We start from the raw sequence: 24390 nt of genomic DNA on the forward strand, positions 1-24390 counted from the left end.
AGGCTCTGACTAGAATCAGGCCTGTGTTTAGACCAATAGCTCCTCCTTGGAGTTTGAATTTAGTTCTTAATGTTCTTCAAGGGGTTCCGTTTGAACCTAGGCATTCCATAGATATTAAGTTGTTATCTTGGTAAGTTTTATTTTTGGTTGCTATTTCTTCTGCTCGCAGAGTGTCTGAGCTTTCAGCTTTACAATGTGATTCTCCTTATATTATTTTCCATTCTGATAAGGTGGTGTTACATACCACACCTGGTTTCCTTCCTAAGGTTGTTTCTAATAAGAACATTAATCAGGAAATTGTTGTTCCTTCCTTGTGTCCTAATCCTTCTTCTAAGAAGGAGCGTCTGTTACATAACCTGGACGTGGTCCGTGCCCTGAAGTTTCACTTGCAGGCGACTAAAGATTTTCGTCAATCATCTTCATTATTTGTTGTTTTTTTCTTGAAAACGTAGGGGCCAGAAAGCTACAGCTACCTCTCTTTCTTTTTGGCTGAAGAGTATCATCCGTTTTGCATATGAGACTGCTGGACAGCAGCCTCCTGAAAGAATTACGACTCATTCTACTAGGGCTGTGGCTTCCTCATGGGCATTTAAAAATGATGATGTGATAAAGTGAAGGCGCCTAAGAATAGTGCACACATATAAAATGCATAACAAAAATGTGTATATCTCAGTGTCCTTAATGCGCTTTTCAATAAAGGACAAGGAATGTGCGTGTACACATATACAGTGCATACACTATGTGTATATCGCAGTGTCCTTAATGTACTCTTCAACAAAGGACAGGGAATGTACGTGGATAAATAATTAAAAATATATATAAAAAATATATATAAAATATATTAATATGGTTAAATGTATACAAAAAATATACTGTGAACGCAGTGAGCGTAATATATAGTACCAAAATATATATATATATATATATATATAGATAGTGTGATGCGTCCTTCTGATGGAGAACACAATTACAATGTAGCTCCAGCAGCAAATACTAATCCTATGACCAAATAACTATCAATGCAAATGATATGGTGAGCATACAATAGTAGCAAAGGATATTTGAGGACACACAATGGTGATCTATTTCGGTACAGAATACATACAATGATGAGGTACCCGGATATTATAGTATAAACGAATAGTCCTTATACACAGTTCATGTGATGGAGATTATCCTCCGGGTGTCCACTATATAGTGGGTGTGCGGCAGCTGACACTCCTTCCACGGCTGATGGCACCAGCGATGATCTATAGATAGAAGGGAGACAAAAGGAGGCGCCACAATAGTGTGAAATCGTAGGTTAAAGGGACCCCCACAAAACGATTCAGGATCACTTACTAGATTTAAAGCACTTGAGAAGTGCCACAGGTGCAGGCTGGACTATTCAAAGCTGTCCAGCGAGCTTATCCTCACGGTCCAAAGGCCTAAGGGTTATCTTCAAATTCCCCCACAGGTACTCGAATCAAAGATAAAGCCAAAAAATTGGTGGTAGTGGATTCCCACTCAGGGAAGAAAATCCAGTTCAAATGGGGCTGAGCGTTAGTGAAAAAGTCAGACCGACTCACAATCTCCTCAGCTCAGCAGAGTAAGTTCTGTGTAAAAAGTTATACCTATATAAGGGGAGAAAGGTTCTTTAAGCAGTGGTGCCTTCCGTTTAGGTTCCTGTCTTGTCCCTCCCTTTCATCCGTGTCCTATAGCTTTGGTATTGTATCCCATAAGTAAGGATGAAATCCGTGGACTCGTCATCTCTTGTAGAAGAAAAGGAAATTTATTCTTACCTCATAAATTTATTTCTTTTACGATATGACGAGTCCACGGCCCACCCTGTCATTTTCTAGACAGGTATTTTTTTTTTTGTTAAACTTCAGTCACCTCTGCACCTTTGGCTTTTCCTTTCTCCTAACTTCGGTCAAATGACTGGAGTGGGAGGGAAGGGAGGAGCTATATATATATACAGCTCTGCTGTGGTGCTCTTTGCCTCCTCCTGCTGACCAGGAGGTGTAATCCCATAAGTAAGGATGAAATCCGTGGACTCTTCATATCGTAAAAGAAATAAATTTATCAGGTAAGCATAAATTTCCTTTTTTAGGAGTTTATCGCTTTTAGGTTTTGCTTTTTTTCAAGCTGCTTTTGGCAGGAAAGTCCTTCAGGCCGCAGTGTCTGCTAAATAAGAACTTCCAGAAAAATTGTCCCACCCTTTCTGTAACATAGACCATTGGTATTAATCACATATGTTATAAAGGACTGTGGACCATTATAATTTTATGAAATAAAACTAAATTTATGCTTAACTAATAAATTATTTTATTTCAGAATGATGGTCCACAGGCCCGCCCGTTTAATTTTTTGGGCGACTGTTTTACAGACCCTGCTGTGTTTTTTCTTACTGAATGTTTTCTATTCACTACTCAGCCATACTTTAAACTAAGAGAGACATGGGAGGTGGGAGGGATTTTAAGCTCTGATATGGGTTCTTGACCTCTTCCTATTGGCAGGAAATATATCCCATATGTTATGGAGGACTGTGGAACATCATCATTCCAGAAGAAAATAATTTATCAGGTAAGCATAAATTTTTTTTTAGCAAACGCTAAGCCAAAAAAATCCATACTATGTAAACTGCAAACACTTTTAACGGTAAAGTGGCTGCCATAAATGTATTAGTAGCCTTTGTTAGCAAAAAAAAAAACTATATAAACACACACAGAAAACCATTAAAATACCTTCCAGTATATATATGCCAACATTATATGATGGAAATGACTGCTAGATTATTATTTATGTTAAATTTGTAAATATTGAAGGTAATAACTAGATGGTTTTAGTTTAATTTTTTGGATACAGAAATTAATTTGATGACCTATTACTGAAATACAAATATTTTTTTCAATAGATTAAAACAAAAAAGTATTGTCTTAATTGCAGTGATGTAAAACAGCTTGGGATCATTAGGAAGGGTTACATTAGCTGCAAGTCAGTGATGCCTCAACAATACATTAGTCACACAGGTAATTGGAAAACAGGAGCATACTGTAAGTGTGACCTTCAGCATAGTATATTAAACCTAGGTTTAAGAATCATACATTGCTAAGTACACTCTGAATGAATCACGGATACAATCATTCTTTATTCTGCCAACTCCTTTCAGGAATCGTATTGATGAAATGCTCTTGTTATGCAGGTGATTTATAGTTCTGTAAGTTTATTCCTCCTTTTACACATTTTGCCAATGTGAACATGGAGCATTTACTTTCTTTCTTTGGTTGTATCCCAAAAAGATTTTATTGTAGTATGTTTTTACTGTAATTTAGCTTAAACCATAAATGATATATTCTCATTGGTATGTGGAAAACCTTAGATAACATTAAGAAAACATAGGTACCAGCCAAACATTATGGACCCATTAACAAATATCCCAAATAATAACATTGACTAAAATGTAGCCACTGTTCATGACATCCAATGGGAAAGCCAACTAATGGAGTTTCATAGTCTTTCTCTAAAGCAATAGGTAAACCTTTGTGATATGTGACAATTATTTTATTCCTTGTTATATTTATCCATAACGGTATTTAATTCCTAGGATCTAGGACCCACAAAGGGGCATAGCTGGAAGGATCAGGGGAAACTAACACTATTTTCTTCCTTAACAGAAATAGGGGGAATTCTTATTATATTTTCTAAGAATGATAATCGTGTCTTTCCGTTTAAAAGCAAGTATCATAGTTGATCCTGTTAACCAGAAAAATTTAAAAATTTCCATTTTTTATCCACAATACTGCTAGCTTCAACTTGTACGTTTCTTACTGAATTAACAAGTAATATTTGGGGGTTAATTTTAAAGAACCATGTCAATGTCTCTTGTAAATTATACAGTAGGTCAGATAGGTATTGTAAGTATGAGGGACAAGTCAAAATTAAACTTTGATGATTCAGATAAAACATGACATTTTTAAAAACTTTCCAAAATATTTCTGTTATTAAATATCCTTTGTTGAATAGCAGTGTGCACATCTTGAGCCCTATATGACAGCAGTTTTGTGCAGCAGTGTAACATTTTATTTGTCACAATTTGCAGTTTTATCACTCCTCATAACTTGGTGAAGCTGTTATTTTAGTTGGAATCTGACATTAGCCTTTGTCTGTAAAAGAACTAGTGCAAATAAATCATTGTTAAAGGGCATCTGTTCATTGTTGGAGGATTGTGCACAGTCCTATATGTACACTATCTGAGGCACCAGTTCCTACTTAGCATGCACAAGAGTTTGCAGCTCATACACATAGATTATTAGTTTGTGATTGGCTGACGGCTGTTGTATGATAAAGGAGACAGGGTAATGAAAGTAAACTTTGAAATTTGTCAGGAAAAATATACTGCTTTTATGAAAGTCAAAGAGATTAGATTACAAGTGGAGCGCTAAATATCGCTTTTATGAAAGTGATATTTACGCTCCACTGAGTAATACCAAAACAGCAGAAGTCCACAGCACCAAATAAAGAGGAATATTCTTGTCTTTATATCTTTTATTTTCTTTAGCTTACATTAAAAGATATAAGGACAAGAATATTCCTCTTTATTTGGTGCTGTGGACTTCTGCTGTTTTGCTTATACTGAGAGGTGTTTGCAGTGGCCCTCTACCACTTGCACCAGGTATTGTGCTGTTTGTCTGGACCACTGAGTAATACCAGCGCACGCTAATGTGCACTGTTATTACAAGTTGACAGCAATGCGAACGCGAGCTCGTGTTCGCATTGCTGGGAAGCATTGCGCTCACGAGAAGGCGCTTCCATAGATTCCAATGGGAGCCTTGTTCTCATGCAAATTTGCCCGTTTGCAGGTGCACAATAAATTAGAACTCCACTTGTAATCTAGCCCAAAGTGTTTTACATTGTCTTTTTATTATGCAATTTTACTATATGTAATGGTTCTTTACTATATTTACTTTGCAACTTTGTTTCATTTTTAATTAGTAAAGTAATCTGAAAACTTATTAGCAATAATATAAACTTGCCAATACATATGACCCTCCGTGCTGAGTAAAGATTTTGGTTACATTTATTTGAACTAACACACCTTTCTCACGAGTAAATTATCTTTTTCTCTTTTTATATATATATATAAAGGAGTTTTGAAGTTTCAGTCTTTCCATACAAATGCAACTTTAGCAAAATAGATCATTTAGGATTCTTAACACTCCATTTCATGCTTAATATATTGTACAAAGAAGCCTCTTTTATAATTCTTCATTGGTTGCTAGTATAGTGAGAGCAAAGAATGAGTTAAGCAAATTAGCTTCTCGGTCAATTATTTCAATTTGAATACTCCCTGGCATATAATAATCTTTAACTGGGTGTCACTTTGTAATTTAGAAAGAAGTCTTATCTTTTGAGAGCTGTATTAAATAGTGCTAATTAAATACATTGGCACTTCAAAATCTGTCATCTTGATTCATGTCCAAATCTAAGGGCAGCAGGTGCTCTGCTGATTCCAACAAAAATTAGTGTCTCCAGGGCTGCTTGACCTGACCTCAATTTGAAAATAAAGATGATTAGACATATAAAATGCAGTCATATTATTTCACACTCTGTTTTCTGTATCCGATATATTCAAAAAAGTCATGACCTGTTCTTTTTACTTTAACCCCAAAGGCAATTACTGTATTTGTATAGTACTAATATTACCATACTATATTTGCATAAAGTCATGTTAAGTGAAAATAGAATTGACATTTTTTCTTAATTAAAGTGTAATAATTGTTTATGAATAGCTGAATTATACCAGATAACTGTGATTGTCAGAGCTCATATGTTTATTTGAAAATGTTAAATGTTGTTATATATGTTGTTGTTTTTTGTTATTTTTCTTAGAATATTGTTTGCTTCACTTCTAGTTAAAGATAATACAGTATTATTATTATTCTTTTTAGAATATGGCGGATCAGGTTTGGACTTCTCATATAGTATAGCAGTGGCTGAAGAACTTGGACATATCCATTGTGGTGGAATTCCAATGGCTATTGGTGTCCAGTCAGACATGGCTACGCCAGCTCTTGCAAGGTAATATCTCTAGTTTGAGAGATTATATTTTAAATGAAGTCAAAGAAAAAAATACAACAAATATTTTCAAACATTCTTTTTAATTATGACATAAGATTGGATGATTTTTTCTTTCATGTAATTAGCAAGAGTCCATGAGCTAGTGACGTATGGGATATACATTCCTACCAGGAGGGGCAAAGTTTCCCAAACCTTAAAATGCCTATAAATACACCCCTCACCACACCCACAATTCAGTTTTACAAACTTTGCCTCCTATGGAGGTGGTGAAGTAAGTTTGTGCTAGATTCTACGTTGATATGCGCTCCGCAGCAGGTTGGAGCCCGGTTTTCCTCTCAGCGTGCAGTGAATGTCAGAGGGATGTGAGGAGAGTATTGCCTGTTTGAATTCAATGATCTCCTTCTACGGGGTCTATTTCAGAGATTCTCTGTTATCGGTCGTAGAGATTCATCTCTTACCTCCCTTTTCAGATCGACGATATACTCTTATAAATTTACCATTACCTCTGCTGATTTTCGTTTCAGTACTGGTTTGGCTTTCTACAAACATGTAGATGAGTGTCCTGGGGTAAGTAAGTCTTATTTTCTGTGACACTCTAAGCTATGGTTAGGCACTTTTTTATAAAGTTCTAAATATATGTATTCAAACATTTATTTGCCTTGACTCAGGATGTTCAGCATTCCTTATTTTCAGACAGTCAGTTTCATATTTGGGATAATGCATTTGAATCAAATATTTTTCTTACCTTAAAGATTTGACTTTTTTCCCTGTGGGCTGTTAGGCTCGCGGGGGATGAAAATGCTTCATTTTATTGCGTCATTTTTGGCGCAGACTTTTTTGGCGCAAAAAATCTTTTCTGTTTCCGGCGTCATACGTGTCGCCGGAAGTTGCGTCATTTTTGACGTTCTTTTGCGCCAAAAAATGTCGGCGTTCCGGACGTGGCGTCATTTTTGGCGCCAAAAGCATTTAGGCGCCAAATAATGTGGGCGTCTTATTTGGCGCTAAAAAAATATGGGCGTCGCTTTTGTCTCCACATTATTTAAGTCTCATTATTTATTGCTTCTGGTTGCTAGAAGCTTGTTCACTGGCATTTTTTCCCATTCCTGAAACTGTCATTTAAGGAATTTGATCAATTTTGCTTTATATGTTGTTTTTTCTCTTACATATTGCAAGATGTCTCACGTTGCATCTGAGTCAGAAGATACTTCAGGAAAATCGCTGTCTGGTGCTGGAACTACCAAAGCTAAGTGTATCTGCTGTAAACTTTTGGTAGCTATTCCTCCAGCTGTTGTTTGTATTAATTGTCATGACAAACTTGTTAATGCAGATAATATTTCCTTTAGTAATGTACCATTACCTGTTGCAGTTCCATCAACATCTAATGTTCAGAATGTTCCTGATAACATAAGAGATTTTGTTTCTGAATCCATCAAGAAGGCTATGTCTGTTATTCCTCCTTCTAGTAAACATAAAAAATCTTTTAAAACTTCTCTTTATACAGATGAATTTTTAAATGAACATCATCATTCTGATTCTAATGACTCTTCTGGTTCAGAGGATTCTGTCTCAGAGATTGATGCTGATAAATCTTCATATTTATTTAAAATGGAATTTATTCGTTCTTTACTTAAAGAAGTACTAATTGCTTTAGAAATTGAGGATTCTGGTCCTCTTGATACTAAATCTAAACGTTTAGATAAGGTCTTTAAATCTCCTGTGGTTATTCCAGAAGTTTTTCCTGTTCCTGGTGCTATTTCTGAAGTAATTTCCAGAGAATGGAATAATTTGGGTAATTCATTTACTCCTTCTAAACGTTTTAAGCAATTATATCCTGTGCCGTCTGACAGATTAGAATTTTGGGACAAAATCCCTAAAGTTGATGGGGCTATTTCTACCCTTGCTAAACGTACTACTATTCCTACGTCAGATGGTACTTCGTTTAAGGATCCTTTAGATAGGAAAATTGAATCCTTTCTAAGAAAAGCTTATCTGTGTTCAGGTAATCTTCTTAGACCTGCTATATCATTGGCTGATGTTGCTGCAGCTTCAACTTTTTGGTTGGAAACTTTAGCGCAACAAGTAACAGATCATGATTCTCATAATATTATTATTCTTCTTCAACATGCTAATAATTTTATCTGTGATGCCATTTTTGATATTATCAGAGTTGATGTCAGGTTTATGTCTCTAGCTATTTTAGCTAGAAGAGCTTTATGGCTTAAAACTTGGAATGCTGATATGTCTTCTAAATCAACTTTACTTTCCATTTCTTTCCAGGGTAACAAATTTTTTGGTTCTCAGTTGGATTCTATTATCTCAACTGTTACTGGTGGGAAAGGAACTTTTTTACCACAGGATAAAAAATCTAAGGGTAAAAACAGGGCTAATAATCGTTTTCGTTCCTTTCGTTTCAACAAAGAACAAAAGCCTGATCCTTCATCCTCAGGTGCAGTTTCAGTTTGGAAACCATCTCCAGTCTGGAATAAATCCAAGCCTTCTAGAAAAACAAAGCCAGCTTCTAAGTCCACATGAAGGTGCGGCCCTCATTCCAGCTCAGCTGGTAGGGGGCAGGTTACGTTTTTTCAAAGAAATTTGGATCAATTCTGTTCACAATCTTTGGATTCAGAACATTGTTTCAGAAGGGTACAGAATTGGTTTCAAGATAAGACCTCCTGCAAAGAGATTTTTTCTTTCCCGTGTCCCAGTAAATCCAGTGAAAGCTCAAGCATTTCTGAAATGTGTTTCAGATCTAGAGTTTGCTGGAGTAATTATGCCAGTTCCAGTTCTGGAACAGGGGATGGGGTTTTATTCAAATCTCTTCATTGTACCAAAGAAGGAGAATTCCTTCAGACCAGTTCTGGATCTAAAAATATTGAATCGTTATGTAAGGATACCAACGTTCAAAATGGTAACTGTAAGGACTATCTTGCCTTTTGTTCAGCAAGGGCATTATATGTCCACAATAGATTTACAGGATGCATATCTGCATATTCCGATTCATCAAGATCATTATCAGTTCCTGAGATTCTCTTTTCTGGACAAGCATTACCAGTTTGTGGCTCTGCCGTTTGGCCTAGCTACAGCTCCAAGAATTTTTTCAAAGGTTCTCGGTGCCCTTCTGTCTGTAATCAGAGAACAGGGTATTGTGGTATTTCCTTATTTGGACGATATCTTAGTACTCGCTCAGTCTTTACATTTAGCAGAATCTCATACGAATCGACTTGTGTTGTTTCTTCAAGATCATGGTTGGAGGATCAATTCACTAAAAAGTTCATTGATTCCTCAGACAAGGGTAACCTTTCTGGGTTTCCAGATAGATTCAGTGTCCATGACTCTGTCTTTGACAGACAAGAGACGTCTAAAATTGATTTCAGCTTGTCGAAACCTTCAGTCACAATCATTCCCTTCGGTAGCCTTATGCATGGAAATTCTAGGTCTTATGACTGCTGCATCGGACGCGATCCCCTTTGCTCGTTTTCACATGCGACCTCTTCAGCTCTGTATGCTGAATCAATGGTGCAGGGATTACACAAAGATATCTCAATTAATATCTTTAAAACCGATTGTAAGACACTCTCTAACGTGGTGGACAGATCACCATCGTTTAATTCAGGGGGCTTCTTTTGTTCTTCCGACCTGGACTGTAATTTCAACAGATGCAAGTCTCACAGGTTGGGGAGCTGTGTGGGGATCTCTGACGGCACAAGGAGTTTGGGAATCTCAGGAGGTGAGATTACCGATCAATATTTTGGAACTCCGTGCAATTTTCAGAGCTCTTCAGTCTTGGCCTCTTCTGAAGAGAGAATCGTTCATTTGTTTTCAGACAGACAATGTCACAACTGTGGCATACATCAATCATCAAGGAGGGACTCACAGTCCTCTGGCTATGAAAGAAGTATCTCGAATTCTGGTTTGGGCGGAATCCAGCTCCTGTCTAATCTCTGCGGTTCATATCCCAGGTATAGACAATTGGGAAGCGGATTATCTCAGTCGCCAAACGTTGCATCCGGGCGAATGGTCTCTTCACCCAGAGGTTTTTCTTCAGATTGTTCAAATGTGGGAGCTTCCAGAAATAGATCTGATGGCGTCTCATCTAAACAAGAAACTTCCCAGGTATCTGTCCAGATCCCGGGATCCTCAGGCGGAAGCAGTGGATGCATTATCACATCCTTGGAAGTATCATCCTGCCTATATCTTTCCGCCTCTAGTTCTTCTTCCAAGAGTAATCTCCAAGATTCTGAAGGAATGCTCGTTTGTTCTGCTGGTAGCTCCGGCATGGCCTCACAGGTTTTGGTATGCGGATCTTGTCCGGATGGCCTCTTGCCATCCGTGGACTCTTCCGCTAAGACCAGACCTTCTGTCGCAAGGTCCTTTTTTCCATCAGGATCTCAAATCCTTAAATTTAATGGTATGGAAATTGAATGCTTGATTCTTGGTCAAAGAGGTTTCTCTGACTCTGTGGTTAATACTATGTTACAGGCTCGTAAATCTGTATCCAGAGAGATATATTATAGAGTCTGGAAGACTTATATTTCTTGGTGTCTTTCTCATCATTTTTCTTGGCATTCTTTTAGAATTCTGAGAATTTTACAGTTTCTTCAGGATGGTTTAGATAAAGGTTTATCCGCAAGTTCTTTGAAAGGACAAATCTCTGCTCTTTCTGTTCTTTTTCACAGAAAGATTGCTAATCTTCCTGATATTCATTGTTTTGTACAAGCTTTGGTTCGTATAAAACCTGTCATTAAGTCAATTTCTCCTCCTTGGAGTTTGAATTTGGTTCTGGGGGCTCTTCAAGCTCCTCCGTTTGAACCTATGCATTCATTGGACATTAAATTACTTTCTTGGAAAGTTTTGTTCCTTTTGGCGATCTCTTCTGCCAGAAGAGTCTCTGAATTATCTGCTCTTTCTTGTGAGTCTCCTTTTCTGATTTTTCATCAGGATAAGGCGGTGTTGCGAACTTCTTTTGAATTTTTACCTAAGGTTGTGAATTCCAACAACATTAGTAGAGAAATTGTGGTTCCTTCATTATGTCCTAATCCTAAGAATTCTAAGGAGAAATCGTTGCATTCTTTGGATGTTGTTAGAGCTTTGAAATATTATGTTGAAGCTACTAAGTCTTTCCGAAAGACTTCTAGTCTATTTGTTATCTTTTCCGGTTCTAGAAAAGGCCAGAAAGCTTCTGCCATTTCTTTGGCATCTTGATTGAAATCTTTAATTCATCATGCCTATGTCGAGTCGGGTACAACTCCGCCTCAAAGGATTACAGCTCATTCTACTAGGTCAGTTTCTACTTCCTGGGCGTTTAGGAATGAAGCTTCGGTTGATCAGATTTGCAAAGCAGCAACTTGGTCCTCTTTGCATACTTTTACTAAATTCTACCATTTTGATGTATTTTCTTCTTCTGAAGCAGATTTTGGTAGAAAAGTACTTCAGGCAGCGGTTTCAGTTTGAATCTTCTGTTTATGTTTTTCATTAAACTTTATTTTGGGTGTGGATTATTTTCAGCAGGAATTGGCTGTCTTTATTTTATCCCTCCCTCTCTAGTGACTCTTGTGTGGAAAGATCCTCATCTTGGGTAGTCATTATCCCATACGTCACTAGCTCATGGACTCTTGCTAATTACATGAAAGAAAACATAATTTATGTAAGAACTTACCTGATAAATTAATTTCTTTCATATTAGCAAGAGTCCATGAGGCCCGCCCTTTTTTGTGGTGGTTATTTTTTTGTATAAAGCACAATTATTCCAATTCCTTATTTTATATGCTTTCGCACTTTTTTCTTATCACCCCACTTCTTGGCTATTCGTTAAACTGAATTGTGGGTGTGGTGAGGGGTGTATTTATAGGCATTTTAAGGTTTGGGAAACTTTGCCCCTCCTGGTAGGAATGTATATCCCATACGTCACTAGCTCATGGACTCTTGCTAATATGAAAGAAATGATTTTATCAGGTAAGTTCTTACATAAATTATGTTTTTTGCAGCCCATTTATAGACTTTCTCTTCCTAAGTTAAAATAAATGTTTTCATTCTTAGAAGGACACCATTTTAAGTTAGCTGGTAAATATTGCAGTTACGATAAAGGCTGATGCTTCACAGAACAACATGTTTTGTTACATTTAAATATGTGAGCTGATATCTCCAAAATAAAATAGTTTAGCTTGGACTGTCATTATAAACCAATACACACATAAAGAAGTATTTGATTTAAAGGGACATAAAACCCAAAATATTTATTTCATAATTCAGATAGAGAATACAATTTTAAGCAACATCCCAATTTACTTCTATTATCTATTTTGTTTAATTCTTTAGATATCCTTTGTTGAAGAAATAGCAATGCACATGGTTGAACCAATCACACGAGGCATCTATGTGCCGCCACCAATCAGCCGCTACTGAACCTATCTAGATATGCTTTTCAGTAAAGGATATCAAGAGAATTAAGCAAATTAGATAATAGAAGTAAATTAGAAAGTTGTTTAAAAGTGCTTGCTGTTTCAAAATCATGAAAGAAAAAAATTGGGTTTCATGTCCCTTTAATTAAACAATATGATTACACTTTTCAATTATGGCTTCATAAAGCCTGTAGCAAAACTACTGAACCAATTTGCTTGAAATTACTAAGGAGAAAGAAAACAGAATTTATGTTTACCTGATAAATTACTTTCTCCAACGGTGTGTCCGGTCCACGGCGTCATCCTTACTTGTGGGATATTCTCTTCCCCAACAGGAAATGGCAAAGAGCCCAGCAAAGCTGGTCACATGATCCCTCCTAGGCTCCGCCTACCCCAGTCATTCGACCGACGTTAAGGAGGAATATTTGCATAGGAGAAACCATATGGTACCGTGGTGACTGTAGTTAAAGAAAATAAATTATCAGACCTGATTAAAAAAACCAGGGCGGGCCGTGGACCGGACACACCGTTGGAGAAAGTAATTTATCAGGTAAACATAAATTCTGTTTTCTCCAACATAGGTGTGTCCGGTCCACGGCGTCATCCTTACTTGTGGGAACCAATACCAAAGCTTTAGGACACGGATGAAGGGAGGGAGCAAATCAGGTCACCTAAATGGAAGGCACCACGGCTTGCAAAACCTTTCTCCCAAAAATAGCCTCAGAAGAAGCAAAAGTATCAAATTTGTAAAATTTGGTAAAAGTGTGCAGTGAAGACCAAGTCGCTGCCCTACATATCTGATCAACAGAAGCCTCGTTCTTGAAGGCCCATGTGGAAGCCACAGCCCTAGTGGAATGAGCTGTGATTCTTTCGGAAGGCTGCCGTCCGGCAGTCTCGTAAGCCAATCTGATGATGCTTTTAATCCAAAAAGAGAGAGAGGTAGAAGTTGCTTTTTGACCTCTCCTTTTACCAGAATAAACAACAAACAAGGAAGATGTTTGTCTAAAATCCTTTGTAGCATCTAAATAGAATTTTAGAGCGCGAACAACATCCAAATTGTGCAACAAACGTTCCTTCTTTGAAACTGGTTTCGGACACAGAGAAGGTACGATAATCTCCTGGTTAATGTTTTTGTTAGAAACAACTTTTGGAAGAAAACCAGGTTTAGTACGTAAAACCACCTTATCTGCATGGAACACCAGATAAGGAGGAGAACACTGCAGAGCAGATAATTCTGAAACTCTTCTAGCAGAAGAAATTGCAACTAAAAACAAAACTTTCCAAGATAATAACTTAATATCAACGGAATGCAAGGGTTCAAACGGAACCCCCTGAAGAACTGAAAGAACTAAATTGAGACTCCAAGGAGGAGTCAAAGGTTTGTAAACAGGCTTAATTCTAACCAGAGCCTGAACAAAGGCTTGAACATCTGGCACAGCAGCCAGTCTTTTGTGAAGTAACACCGACAAGGCAGAAATCTGTCCCTTCAGGGAACTTGCAGATAATCCTTTTTCCAATCCTTCTTGAAGGAAGGATAGAATCCTAGGAATCTTAACCTTGTCCCAAGAGAATCCTTTAGATTCACACCAACAGATATATTTTTTCCAAATTTTGTGGTAAATCTTTCTAGTTACAGGCTTTCTGGCCTGAACAAGAGTATCAATAACAGAATCTGAGAACCCTCGCTTCGATAAAATCAAGCGTTCAATCTCCAAGCAGTCAGCTGGAGAGAAACCAGATTCGGATGTTCGAACGGACCCTGAACAAGAAGGTCTCGTCTCAAAGGTAGCTTCCAAGGTGGAGCCGATGACATATTCACCAGATCTGCATACCAAGTCCTGCGTGGCCACGCAGGAGCTATCAAGATCACCGACGCCCTCTCCTGATTGATCCTGGCTACCAGCCTGGGGATGAGAGGAAACGGCGGGAACACATAAGCTAGTTTGAAGGTCCAAGGTGCTACTAGTGCATCCACTAGAGCCGCCTTGGGATCCCTGGATCTGGACCCGTAGCAAGGAACTTTGAAGTTCTGACGAGAGGCCATCAGATCCATGTCTGGAATGCCCCACAGCTGAGTGACTTGGGCAAAGATTTCCGGATGGAGTTCCCACTCCCCCGGATGCAATGTCTGACGACTCAGAAAATCCGCTTCCCAATTTTCCACTCCTGGGATGTGGATAGCAGACAGGTGGCAGGAGTGAGACTCCGCCCATAGAATGATTTTGGTCACTTCTTCCATCGCTAGGGAACTCCTTGTTCCCCCCTGATGGTTGATGTACGCAACAGTTGTCATGTTGTCTGATTGAAACCGTATGAACTTGGCCCTCGCTAGCTGAGGCCAAGCCTTGAGAGCATTGAATATCGCTCTCAGTTCCAGAATATTTATCGGTAGAAGAGATTCTTCCCGAGACCAAAGACCCTGAGCTTTCAGGGATCCCCAGACCGCGCCCCAGCCCATCAGACTGGCGTCGGTCGTGACAATGACCCACTCTGGTCTGCGGAATGTCATCCCTTGTGACAGGTTGTCCAGGGACAGCCACCAACGGAGTGAGTCTCTGGTCCTCTGATTTACTTGTATCTTCGGAGACAAGTCTGTATAGTCCCCATTCCACTGACTGAGCATGCACAGTTGTAATGGTCTTAGATGAATGCGCGCAAAAGGAACTATGTCCATTGCCGCTACCATCAACCCGATCACTTCCATGCACTGAGCTATGGAAGGAAGAGGAACGGAATGAAGTATCCGACAAGAGTCTAGAAGCTTTGTTTTTCTGGCCTCTGTCAGAAAAATCCTCATTTCTAAGGAGTCTATTATTGTTCCCAAGAAGGGAACCCTTGTTGACGGGGATAGAGAACTCTTTTCCACGTTCACTTTCCACCCGTGAGATCTGAGAAAGGCCAGGACAATGTCCGTGTGAGCCCTTGCTTGAGGAAGGGACGACGCTTGAATCAGAATGTCGTCCAAGTAAGGTACTACAGCAATGCCCCTTGGTCTTAGCACAGCTAGAAGGGACCCTAGTACCTTTGTGAAAATCCTTGGAGCAGTGGCTAATCCGAAAGGAAGCGCCACGAACTGGTAATGTTTGTCCAGGAATGCGAACCTTAGGAACCGATGATGTTCCTTGTGGATAGGAATATGTAGATACGCATCCTTTAAATCCACCGTGGTCATGAATTGACCTTCCTGGATGGAAGGAAGAATAGTTCGAATGGTTTCCATCTTGAACGATGGAACCTTGAGAAACTTGTTTAAGATCTTGAGATCTAAGATTGGTCTGAACGTTCCCTCTTTTTTGGGAACTATGAACAGATTGGAGTAGAACCCCATCCCTTGTTCTCTTAATGGAACAGGATGAATCACTCCCATTTTTAACAGGTCTTCTACACAATGTAAGAATGCCTGTCTTTTTATGTGGTCTGAAGACAACTGAGACCTGTGGAACCTCCCCCTTGGGGGAAGTCCCTTGAATTCCAGAAGATAACCTTGGGAGACTATTTCTAGCGCCCAAGGATCCAGAACATCTCTTGCCCAAGCCTGAGCGAAGAGAGAGAGTCTGCCCCCCACCAGATCCGGTCCCGGATCGGGGGCCAACATTTCATGCTGTCTTGGTAGCAGTGGCAGGTTTCTTGGCCTGCTTTCCCTTGTTCCAGCCTTGCATTGGTCTCCAAGCTGGCTTGGCTTGAGAAGTATTACCCTCTTGCTTAGAGGACGTAGCACCTTGGGCTGGTCCGTTTCTACGAAAGGGACGAAAATTAGGTTTATTTTTTGCCTTGAAAGGCCGATCCTGAGGAAGGGCGTGGCCCTTACCCCCAGTGATATCAGAGATAATCTCTTTCAAGTCAGGGCCAAACAGCGTTTTCCCCTTGAAAGGAATGTTAAGTAGCTTGTTCTTGGAAGACGCATCAGCCGACCAAGATTTCAACCAAAGCGCTCTGCGCGCCACGATAGCAAACCCAGAATTCTTAGCCGCTAACCTAGCCAATTGCAAAGTGGCGTCTAGGGTGAAAGAATTAGCCAATTTGAGAGCATTGATTCTGTCCATAATCTCCTCCAAAGGAGGAGAATCACTATCGACCGCTCTTATCAGATCATCGAACCAGAAACATGCGGCTGTAGCGACAGGGACAATGCATGAAATTGGTTGTAGAAGGTAACCTTGCTGAACAAACATCTTTTTAAGCAAACCTTCTAATTTTTTATCCATAGGATCTTTGAAAGCACAACTATCCTCTATGGGTATAGTGGTGCGTTTGTTTAAAGTGGAAACCGCTCCCTCGACCTTGGGGACTGTCTGCCATAAGTCCTTTCTGGGGTCGACCATAGGAAACAATTTTTTAAATATGGGGGGAGGGACGAAAGGAATACCGGGCCTTTCCCATTCTTTATTAACAATGTCCGCCACCCGCTTGGGTATAGGAAAAGCTTCTGGGAGCCCCGGCACCTCTAGGAACTTGTCCATTTTACAAAGTTTCTCTGGGATGACCAACTTTTCACAATCATCCAGAGTGGATAATACCTCCTTAAGCAGAATGCGGAGATGTTCCAACTTAAATTTAAATGCAATCACATCAGGTTCAGCCTGTTGAGAAATGTTCCCTGAATCAGTAATTTCTCCCTCAGACAAAACCTCCCTGGCCCCATCAGACTGGGTTAGGGGCCCTTCAGAAATATTATTATCAGCGTCGTCATGCTCTTCAGTATCTAAAACAGAGCAGCCGCGCTTACGCTGATAAGTGTTCATTTTGGCTAAAATGTTTTTGACAGAATTATCCATTACAGCCGTTAATTGTTGCATAGTAAGGAGTATTGGCGCGCTAGATGTACTAGGGGCCTCCTGAGTGGGCAAGACTCGTGTAGACGAAGGAGGGAATGATGCAGTACCATGCTTACTCCCCTCACTTGAGGAATCATCTTGGGCATCATTATCATTATCACATAAATCACATTTATTTAAATGAATAGGAATTCTGGCTTCCCCACATTCAGAACACAGTCTATCTGGTAGTTCAGACATGTTAAACAGGCATAAACTTGATAACAAAGTACAAAAAACGTTTTAAAATAAAACCGTTACTGTCACTTTAAATTTTAAACTGAACACACTTTATTACTGCAATTGCGAAAAAACATGAAGGAATTGTTCAAAATTCACCAAATTTTCACCACAGTGTCTTAAAGCCTTAAAAGTATTGCACACCAAATTTGGAAGCTTTAACCCTTAAAATAACGGAACCGGAGCCGTTTTGAACTTTAACCCCTTTACAGTCCCTGGTATCTGCTTTGCTGAGACCCAACCAAGCCCAAAGGGGAATACGATACCAAATGACGCCTTCAGAAAGTCTTTTCTAAGTATCAGAGCTCCTCTCACATGCGACTGCATGCCATGCCTCTCAAAAACAAGTGCGCCACACCGGCGCGAAAATGAGGCTCTGCTTATGCTTTGGGAAAGCCCCTAAGAATAAGGTGTCTAAAACAGTGCCTGCCGATATTATTATATCAAAATACCCAGATAAAATGATTCCTCAAGGCTAAATATGTGTTAATAATGAATCGATTTAGCCCAGAAAAAGTCTACAGTTTTAATAAGCCCTTGTGAAGCCCTTATTTACGATCGTAATAAACATGGCTTACCGGATCCCATAGGGAAAATGACAGCTTCCAGCATTACATCGTCTTGTTAGAATGTGTCATACCTCAAGCAGCAAGAGACTGCACACTGTTCCCCCAACTGAAGTTAATTGCTCTCAACAGCCCTGTGTGGAACAGCCATGGATTTTAGTGACGGTTGCTAAAATCATTTTCCTCATACAAACAGAAATCTTCATCTCTTTTCTGTTTCTGAGTAAATAGTACATACCAGCACTATTTCAAAATAACAAACTCTTGATTGAATAATAAAAACTACAGTTAAACACTAAAAAACTCTAAGCCATCTCCGTGGAGATGTTGCCTGTACAACGGCAAAGAGAATGACTGGGGTAGGCGGAGCCTAGGAGGGATCATGTGACCAGCTTTGCTGGGCTCTTTGCCATTTCCTGTTGGGGAAGAGAATATCCCACAAGTAAGGATGACGCCGTGGACCGGACACACCTATGTTGGAGAAATGGAAGTTTTTTTGTCCAGATGCCTCTTAGAGCAAAAACAAGAAAATTCCCAATCTTCTGCCTTCTCACAGTGCAGTAACACTTTTCTATACCAAATTATAATATTTATTATATTGATTGAAATGCCATTCATAATGGTTGTTTCTTTCATGTAATTAGCAAGAGTCCATGAGCTAGTGACGTATGGGATATACATTCCTACCAGGAGGGGCAAAGTTTCCCAAACCTCAAAATGCCTATAAATACACCCCTCACCACACCCACAAATCAGTTTTACAAACTTTGCCTCCTATGGACGTGGTGAAGTAAGTTTGTGCTAGATTCTACGTTGATATGCGCTCCGCAGCAGGTTGGAGCCCGGTTTTCCTCTCAGCATGCAGTGAATGTCAGAGGGATGTGAGGAGAGTATTGCCTATTTGAATTCAATGATCTCCTTCTACGGGGTCTATTTCATAGGTTCTCTGTTATCGGTCGTAGAGATTCATCTCTTACCTCCCTTTTCAGATCGACGATATACTCTTATATATACCATTACCTCTACTGATTCTCGTTTCAGTACTGGTTTGGCTTTCTACTACTTGTAGATGAGTGTCCTGGGGTAAGTAAGTCTTATTTTTGTGACACTCTAAGCTATGGTTGGGCACTTTTATATAAAGTTCTAAATATATGTGTTCAAACATTTATTTGCCTTGACTCAGGATGTTCAACATTCCTTATTTCAGACAGTCAGTTTCATATTTGGGATAATGCATATGAATTAATAAATTTTTTTCTTACCTTAAAATTTGACTTTTTCCCTGTGGGCTATTAGTCTCGTGGGGGCTGAAAATGCTTCATTTTATTGCGTCATTCTTGGCGCGGACTTTTTTGGGGCAAAATGTTTTTTCTGTTTCTGGCGTCATACGTGTCGCCGGAAATTGCGTCATTTTTTTGTGCTAAAAGTGTCGCGTTCCGGATGTGGCGTCATTTTTGGCGCCAAAAGCATTTAGGCGCCAAATAATGTGGGCGTCTTTTTTGGTGCTAAAAAATATGGGCGTCACTATTGTCTCCACATTATTTAAGTCTCATTATTTATTGCTTCTGGTTGCTAGAAGCTTGTTCACTGGCATTTTTTCCCATTCCTGAAACTGTCATTTAAGGAATTTGATCAATTTTGCTTTATATGTTGTTTTTTCTATTACATATTGCAAGATGTCTCCGTTTGTCCCTGAGTCAGAAGCCACTTCTGGAAAAATGCTTAACTGAGTTTCAGTTCTACCAAAGCTAAGTTCATTTATTTTAAATGTTATAAATGTTTATCTTTAGCTATGGTTTGTAATAAGTTATTATGATATACTTTTACATGCAGATTCCATTAGTATTCATGCTTTTTACATTTCCATTCTTAAGTGCAAGAAATGTTTAGAAGATTTATAAGAAATATTTTTTCTGATTAAGGCTATGTCTGACTTCGTGCCTTCTAATACGATTTTTAGGTCTTTTTCACTTCTTTTTTAATTATTGAAGTTTCAAATGACCAACAACATACTGATTTATCCTTCTCTGATGATGTTTTTTTCTCTTTCAGAAATTCTCTTCATCAGATATTGACACTAACAAATCTACTTTTTTTATATAATTTTTTTATTATTAAAGTACATTTGTTCTTTGTTGAAGAGGTGTTGATTATTTTGGATATTAAGGTAACTAGTTCTTTAAGACTAGCTGACACTATTTCTGCCTTTTTATTCTTCTGTGATTTCAGAGGTTTTCTTTCCAATTCCCCATACTAGGGAATGGAATAGGCTGAGAATTTTCTTTTATTTTTAAACTATATTCTTTTCAGCAGTTAAATTCAATTTGGCGGGTTCTCCAATTTATTGGAGCTATCTCTACTCCTACTAATTATGCTATTGTTTTTTATAGCAAAATAGTATTTATTTTCCTTTATATAGTTGTATCTTATTTTTGGAAAATTATTTAGTTTCAGGTACTTTTCTTGGTCCTGTGATATTGCAATTGCTTCTTTTTTTCTGTTTACTTTAAGATCAAGTATCAGATCATGATTTATTTTAGCATTGTTAAGGGACAACATTTACTAGACTAGGTGCCGTTGCATTTGTCTTGTTGTTTTGCATTTTGCAAGTCCTCTGTTTTGACTGGTCCTTTAAACTGGACTATCATGCTAATGATTTCATTTGTGTCTTCATTTTATTGAATATATTCACAAATGAGGGTTAATCTATGTCTTTAGCTATTTTAGCTAGAAGAATTCTTTTATTTTTAAAAAAAAAAAAAAAAAAAAAAAAAAAGAAAATCCATATTTCTTTTGTTCTAAGATAATCAATTATAATTGGATTCAATTCTTAACTGTTACTATGGGCTTCAAGATTGAGTTCTAAGACTAAAACTTTAAGCTTATACTAGTTTGGTTGTTCTTATTAAGGAACGAATCCTGAGTTCTTTCCCAAGTAACATGTTTTTAATTGGGGTTCGAAATTAGCTCCCTAATGTTGCGATGCACGTGCCGTATTCCAGCTTGGCTGGTAAGGGGCAGGTTAAGACTTCTTTGAAATTTATTTGGTTCTATTTCTCTTGTTAAGTGTGTTCAGTCCACGGGTCATCCATTACTTATGGGATATATTCTCCTTCCCAACAGGAAGTTGCAAGAGGATCACCCGAGCAGAGCTGCTATATAGCTCCTCCCCTCACATGTCATATCCAGTCATTCTCTTGCAACCCTCAACAAAGAAGGAGGTCGCGAGAGGAGCTGGAGTTTTTACTTAATTATTCTTCAATCAAAAGTTTGTTATTTTAAATGGCACCGGAGTGTGCTGTTTTTCTATCTCAGGCAGTATTTGGAAGAAGAAACTGCCTGCGTTTTCTATGATCTTAGCAGGCGTAACTAAGATCCACTGGCTGTTCTCAACATTCTAAGGAGTGGGGTAACTTCAGAAAATGGGAATAGCATGCGGGGTCTCCCGCAAATGAGGTATGTGCAGTACAATATTTTCTGGGAATGGAATTGACTAAGAAAACACTGCTGTTACCCGTATGATGTAAGTACAGCCTTAAATGCAGTAGTAGTGACTGGTATCAGGCTGATAAATGTATGCACAGTAGAGTTATTTTCTAGGGACTAGAATTTGACTGAAAAAATACTGTTAATACTGATATAATGTGTGAGCCTTAACTGCAGTAGAAGCGACTGGTAGCAGGCTTAGTAATAACTTTACACAGCATCTGAAATGTTGTTTTTTAACAAACGTTTACTGGCATGTTAATCGTTTTGTGAGGTACTTTGGTGATAAATCTTTTTGGGCATGATTTTTTTCCACACGGCTAACGTATATTTCTGCATAGAAACCGTTATATCAGGTCTCCCACTGTTGTAATAGGAGTGGGAGGGAACTTTTTTAGCGCCTTGTTGCGCAGTTAAAATTCTAGCACAGTCTTCCTGCTTCTTCCTCTTTGATCCAGGACGTCTCCAGAGAGCTCAGGGATCTTCAAAATTCGTTTTTGAGGGAGGTAATCAGTCACAGCAGACCTGTGACAGTGTGTTTGACTGTGATAAAAGCGTTAAATCTTAATTTGATATCCGTTTTTTTGGGTACTGAGGGGTTAATCATCCTTTTGCTAATGGGTGCAATCCTCTGCTAATTAATACATTTAAAGAATTGTTGACTATAGCCGAACTAGTTCTTTGTTATTCAATTGTGTTTTTTAAGAAAGCGCTGCAGCATTTTTTATATTGCTTGTAAACTTATTGAAGTAATTTCCAAGCTTGCTAGCTTCATTGCTAGTCTGTTTAAACATGTCTGATACAGAGGAATCTGCTTGTTCATTATGTTTAAAAGCCGATGTGGAGCCCAATAGAAATATGTGTACCAATTGTATTGATATTACTTTGAATAAAAGTCAATCTGTACCGATAAAGAAATTATCACCAGACAACGAGGGGGAAGTTATGCCGTCTAACTCTCCTCACGTGTCAGTACCTTCGTCTCCCGCTCGGGAGGTGCGTAAGATTGAGCCGCCAAGTACATCAAGGCCCTTACAAATCACTTTACATGATATGGCTAATGTTATGAAAGAAGTATTATACAATATGCCCGAGTTAAGAGGCAAGCGCGACAGCTCTGGGTTAGGACAGAGCGCGCCGATGACACGAGAGCCATGTCTGATACTGCGTCACAATTTGCAGAACATGAGGACGGAGAGCTTCATTCTGTGGGTGACGGTTCTGATTCGGGGAGACCGGATTCAGAAATGTCAAATTTTAAATTTAAGCTTGAGAACCTCCGCGTGTTTCTAGGGGAGGTGTTAGCGGCTCTGAATGATTGTGACACGGTGGCAATCCCAGAGAAATTATGTAGGCTGGATAAATACTATGCGGTACCGGTGTGTACTGACGTTTTTCCTATACCAAAGAGGCTTACAGAGATTATTAGCAAGGAGTGGGATAGACCCGGTGTGCCTTTTTCCCCTCCTCCGATATTTAGAAAAATGTTCCCTATAGACGCCACCACACGAGACTTATGGCAGACGGTCCCTAAGGTGGAGGGAGCAGTTTCTACTTTAGCCAAGCGTACCACTATCCCGGTGGAGGATAGCTGTGCTTTCTCAGATCCAATGGATAAAATATTAGAGGGTTACCTTAAGAAAATGTTTGTTCAACAAGGTTTTATATTACAGCCTCTTGCATGCATTGCGCCTGTCACAGCTGCAGCGGCATTCTGGTTTGAGTCTCTGGAAGAGGCGATTCGCACAGCACCATTGGATGAATCTTTGAGCAAGATTAGAACCCTTAAGCTGGCTAATGCGTTTGTTTCGGATGCCGTAGTGCATTTAACCAAACTTACGGCTAAGAATTCCGGATTCGCCATACAGGCGCGCAGAGTGCTATGGCTTAAATCCTGGTCAGCAGATGTAACTTCTAAGTCTAAACTACTAAACATTCCTTTCAAAGGGCAGACCTTATTCGGGCCCGGCTTGAAGGAAATTATTGCTGACATTACTGGAGGTAAGGGCCACACCCTTCCTCAGGACAGGGCCAAATCAAAGGCCAAACAGTCTAATTTTCGTGCCTTTCGTAATTTCAAGGCAGGAGCAGCATCAACTTCCTCCGCTCCAAAACAGGAAGGAACTACTGCTCGTTACAGACAGGGTTGGAAAGGCAACCAGTCATGGAACAAGGGCAAGCAGGTCAGAAAGCCTACTTCCGCCCCTAAGACAGCATGAAGACAGGGCCCCCTTTCCGGAGACGGATCTAGTGGGGGGCAGACTTTCTCTCTTCGCCCAGGCTTGGGCAAGAGATGTACAGGATCCCTGGACGTTGGAGATTATATCTCAGGGATACCTTCTGGATTTCAAAACTTCTCCTCCACAAGGGATGTTTCCTCTGTCAAGGTTATCAACAAACCTAGTAAAGAAAGAGGCATTTCTACAATGTGTACAAGACCTCTTAGTGATGGGAGTGATCCACCCAGTTCCGCGAACGGAACAGGGGCAAGGGTTTTATTCAAATCTGTTTGTGGTTCCCAAGAAAGAGGGAACTTTCAGACCAATCTTAGACTTAAAAATCTTAAACAAATTCCTAAGGGTTCCGTCGTTCAAGATGGAAACCATTCGGACCATCCTACCCATGATCCAAGAGGGTCAATATATGACCACAGTGGACTTAAAGGATGCCTACCTTCACATACCGATTCACAAAGATCATTATCGGTACCTAAGGTTTGCCTTTCTAGACAGGCATTACCAGTTTGTAGCTCTTCCCTTCAGGTTAGCTACGGCCCCGAGAATTTTTACAAAGGTTCTGGGCTCACTTCTGGCGGTACTAAGACCA

General features: G+C 39.3%; 1 protein-coding gene across 3 annotated transcripts in view; it reads left to right on the forward strand.

Annotated features, from left to right (window-relative positions):
* Positions 1-24390, forward strand: part of LOC128660289 (probable acyl-CoA dehydrogenase 6) — a 754599-nt gene that overhangs the window by 392065 nt on the left and 338144 nt on the right. For all 3 annotated transcript variants that reach the window (XM_053714056.1, XM_053714055.1, XM_053714057.1), the window contains exon 4: positions 5931-6060. In XM_053714056.1, coding sequence (XP_053570031.1) covers positions 5931-6060 — 130 coding nt within the window. The remainder of the gene's footprint in view (positions 1-5930; positions 6061-24390) is intronic.

Source organism: Bombina bombina, chromosome 5 (assembly GCF_027579735.1).
Source record: "Bombina bombina isolate aBomBom1 chromosome 5, aBomBom1.pri, whole genome shotgun sequence".
Lineage (NCBI taxonomy): Eukaryota > Metazoa > Chordata > Amphibia > Anura > Bombinatoridae > Bombina > Bombina bombina.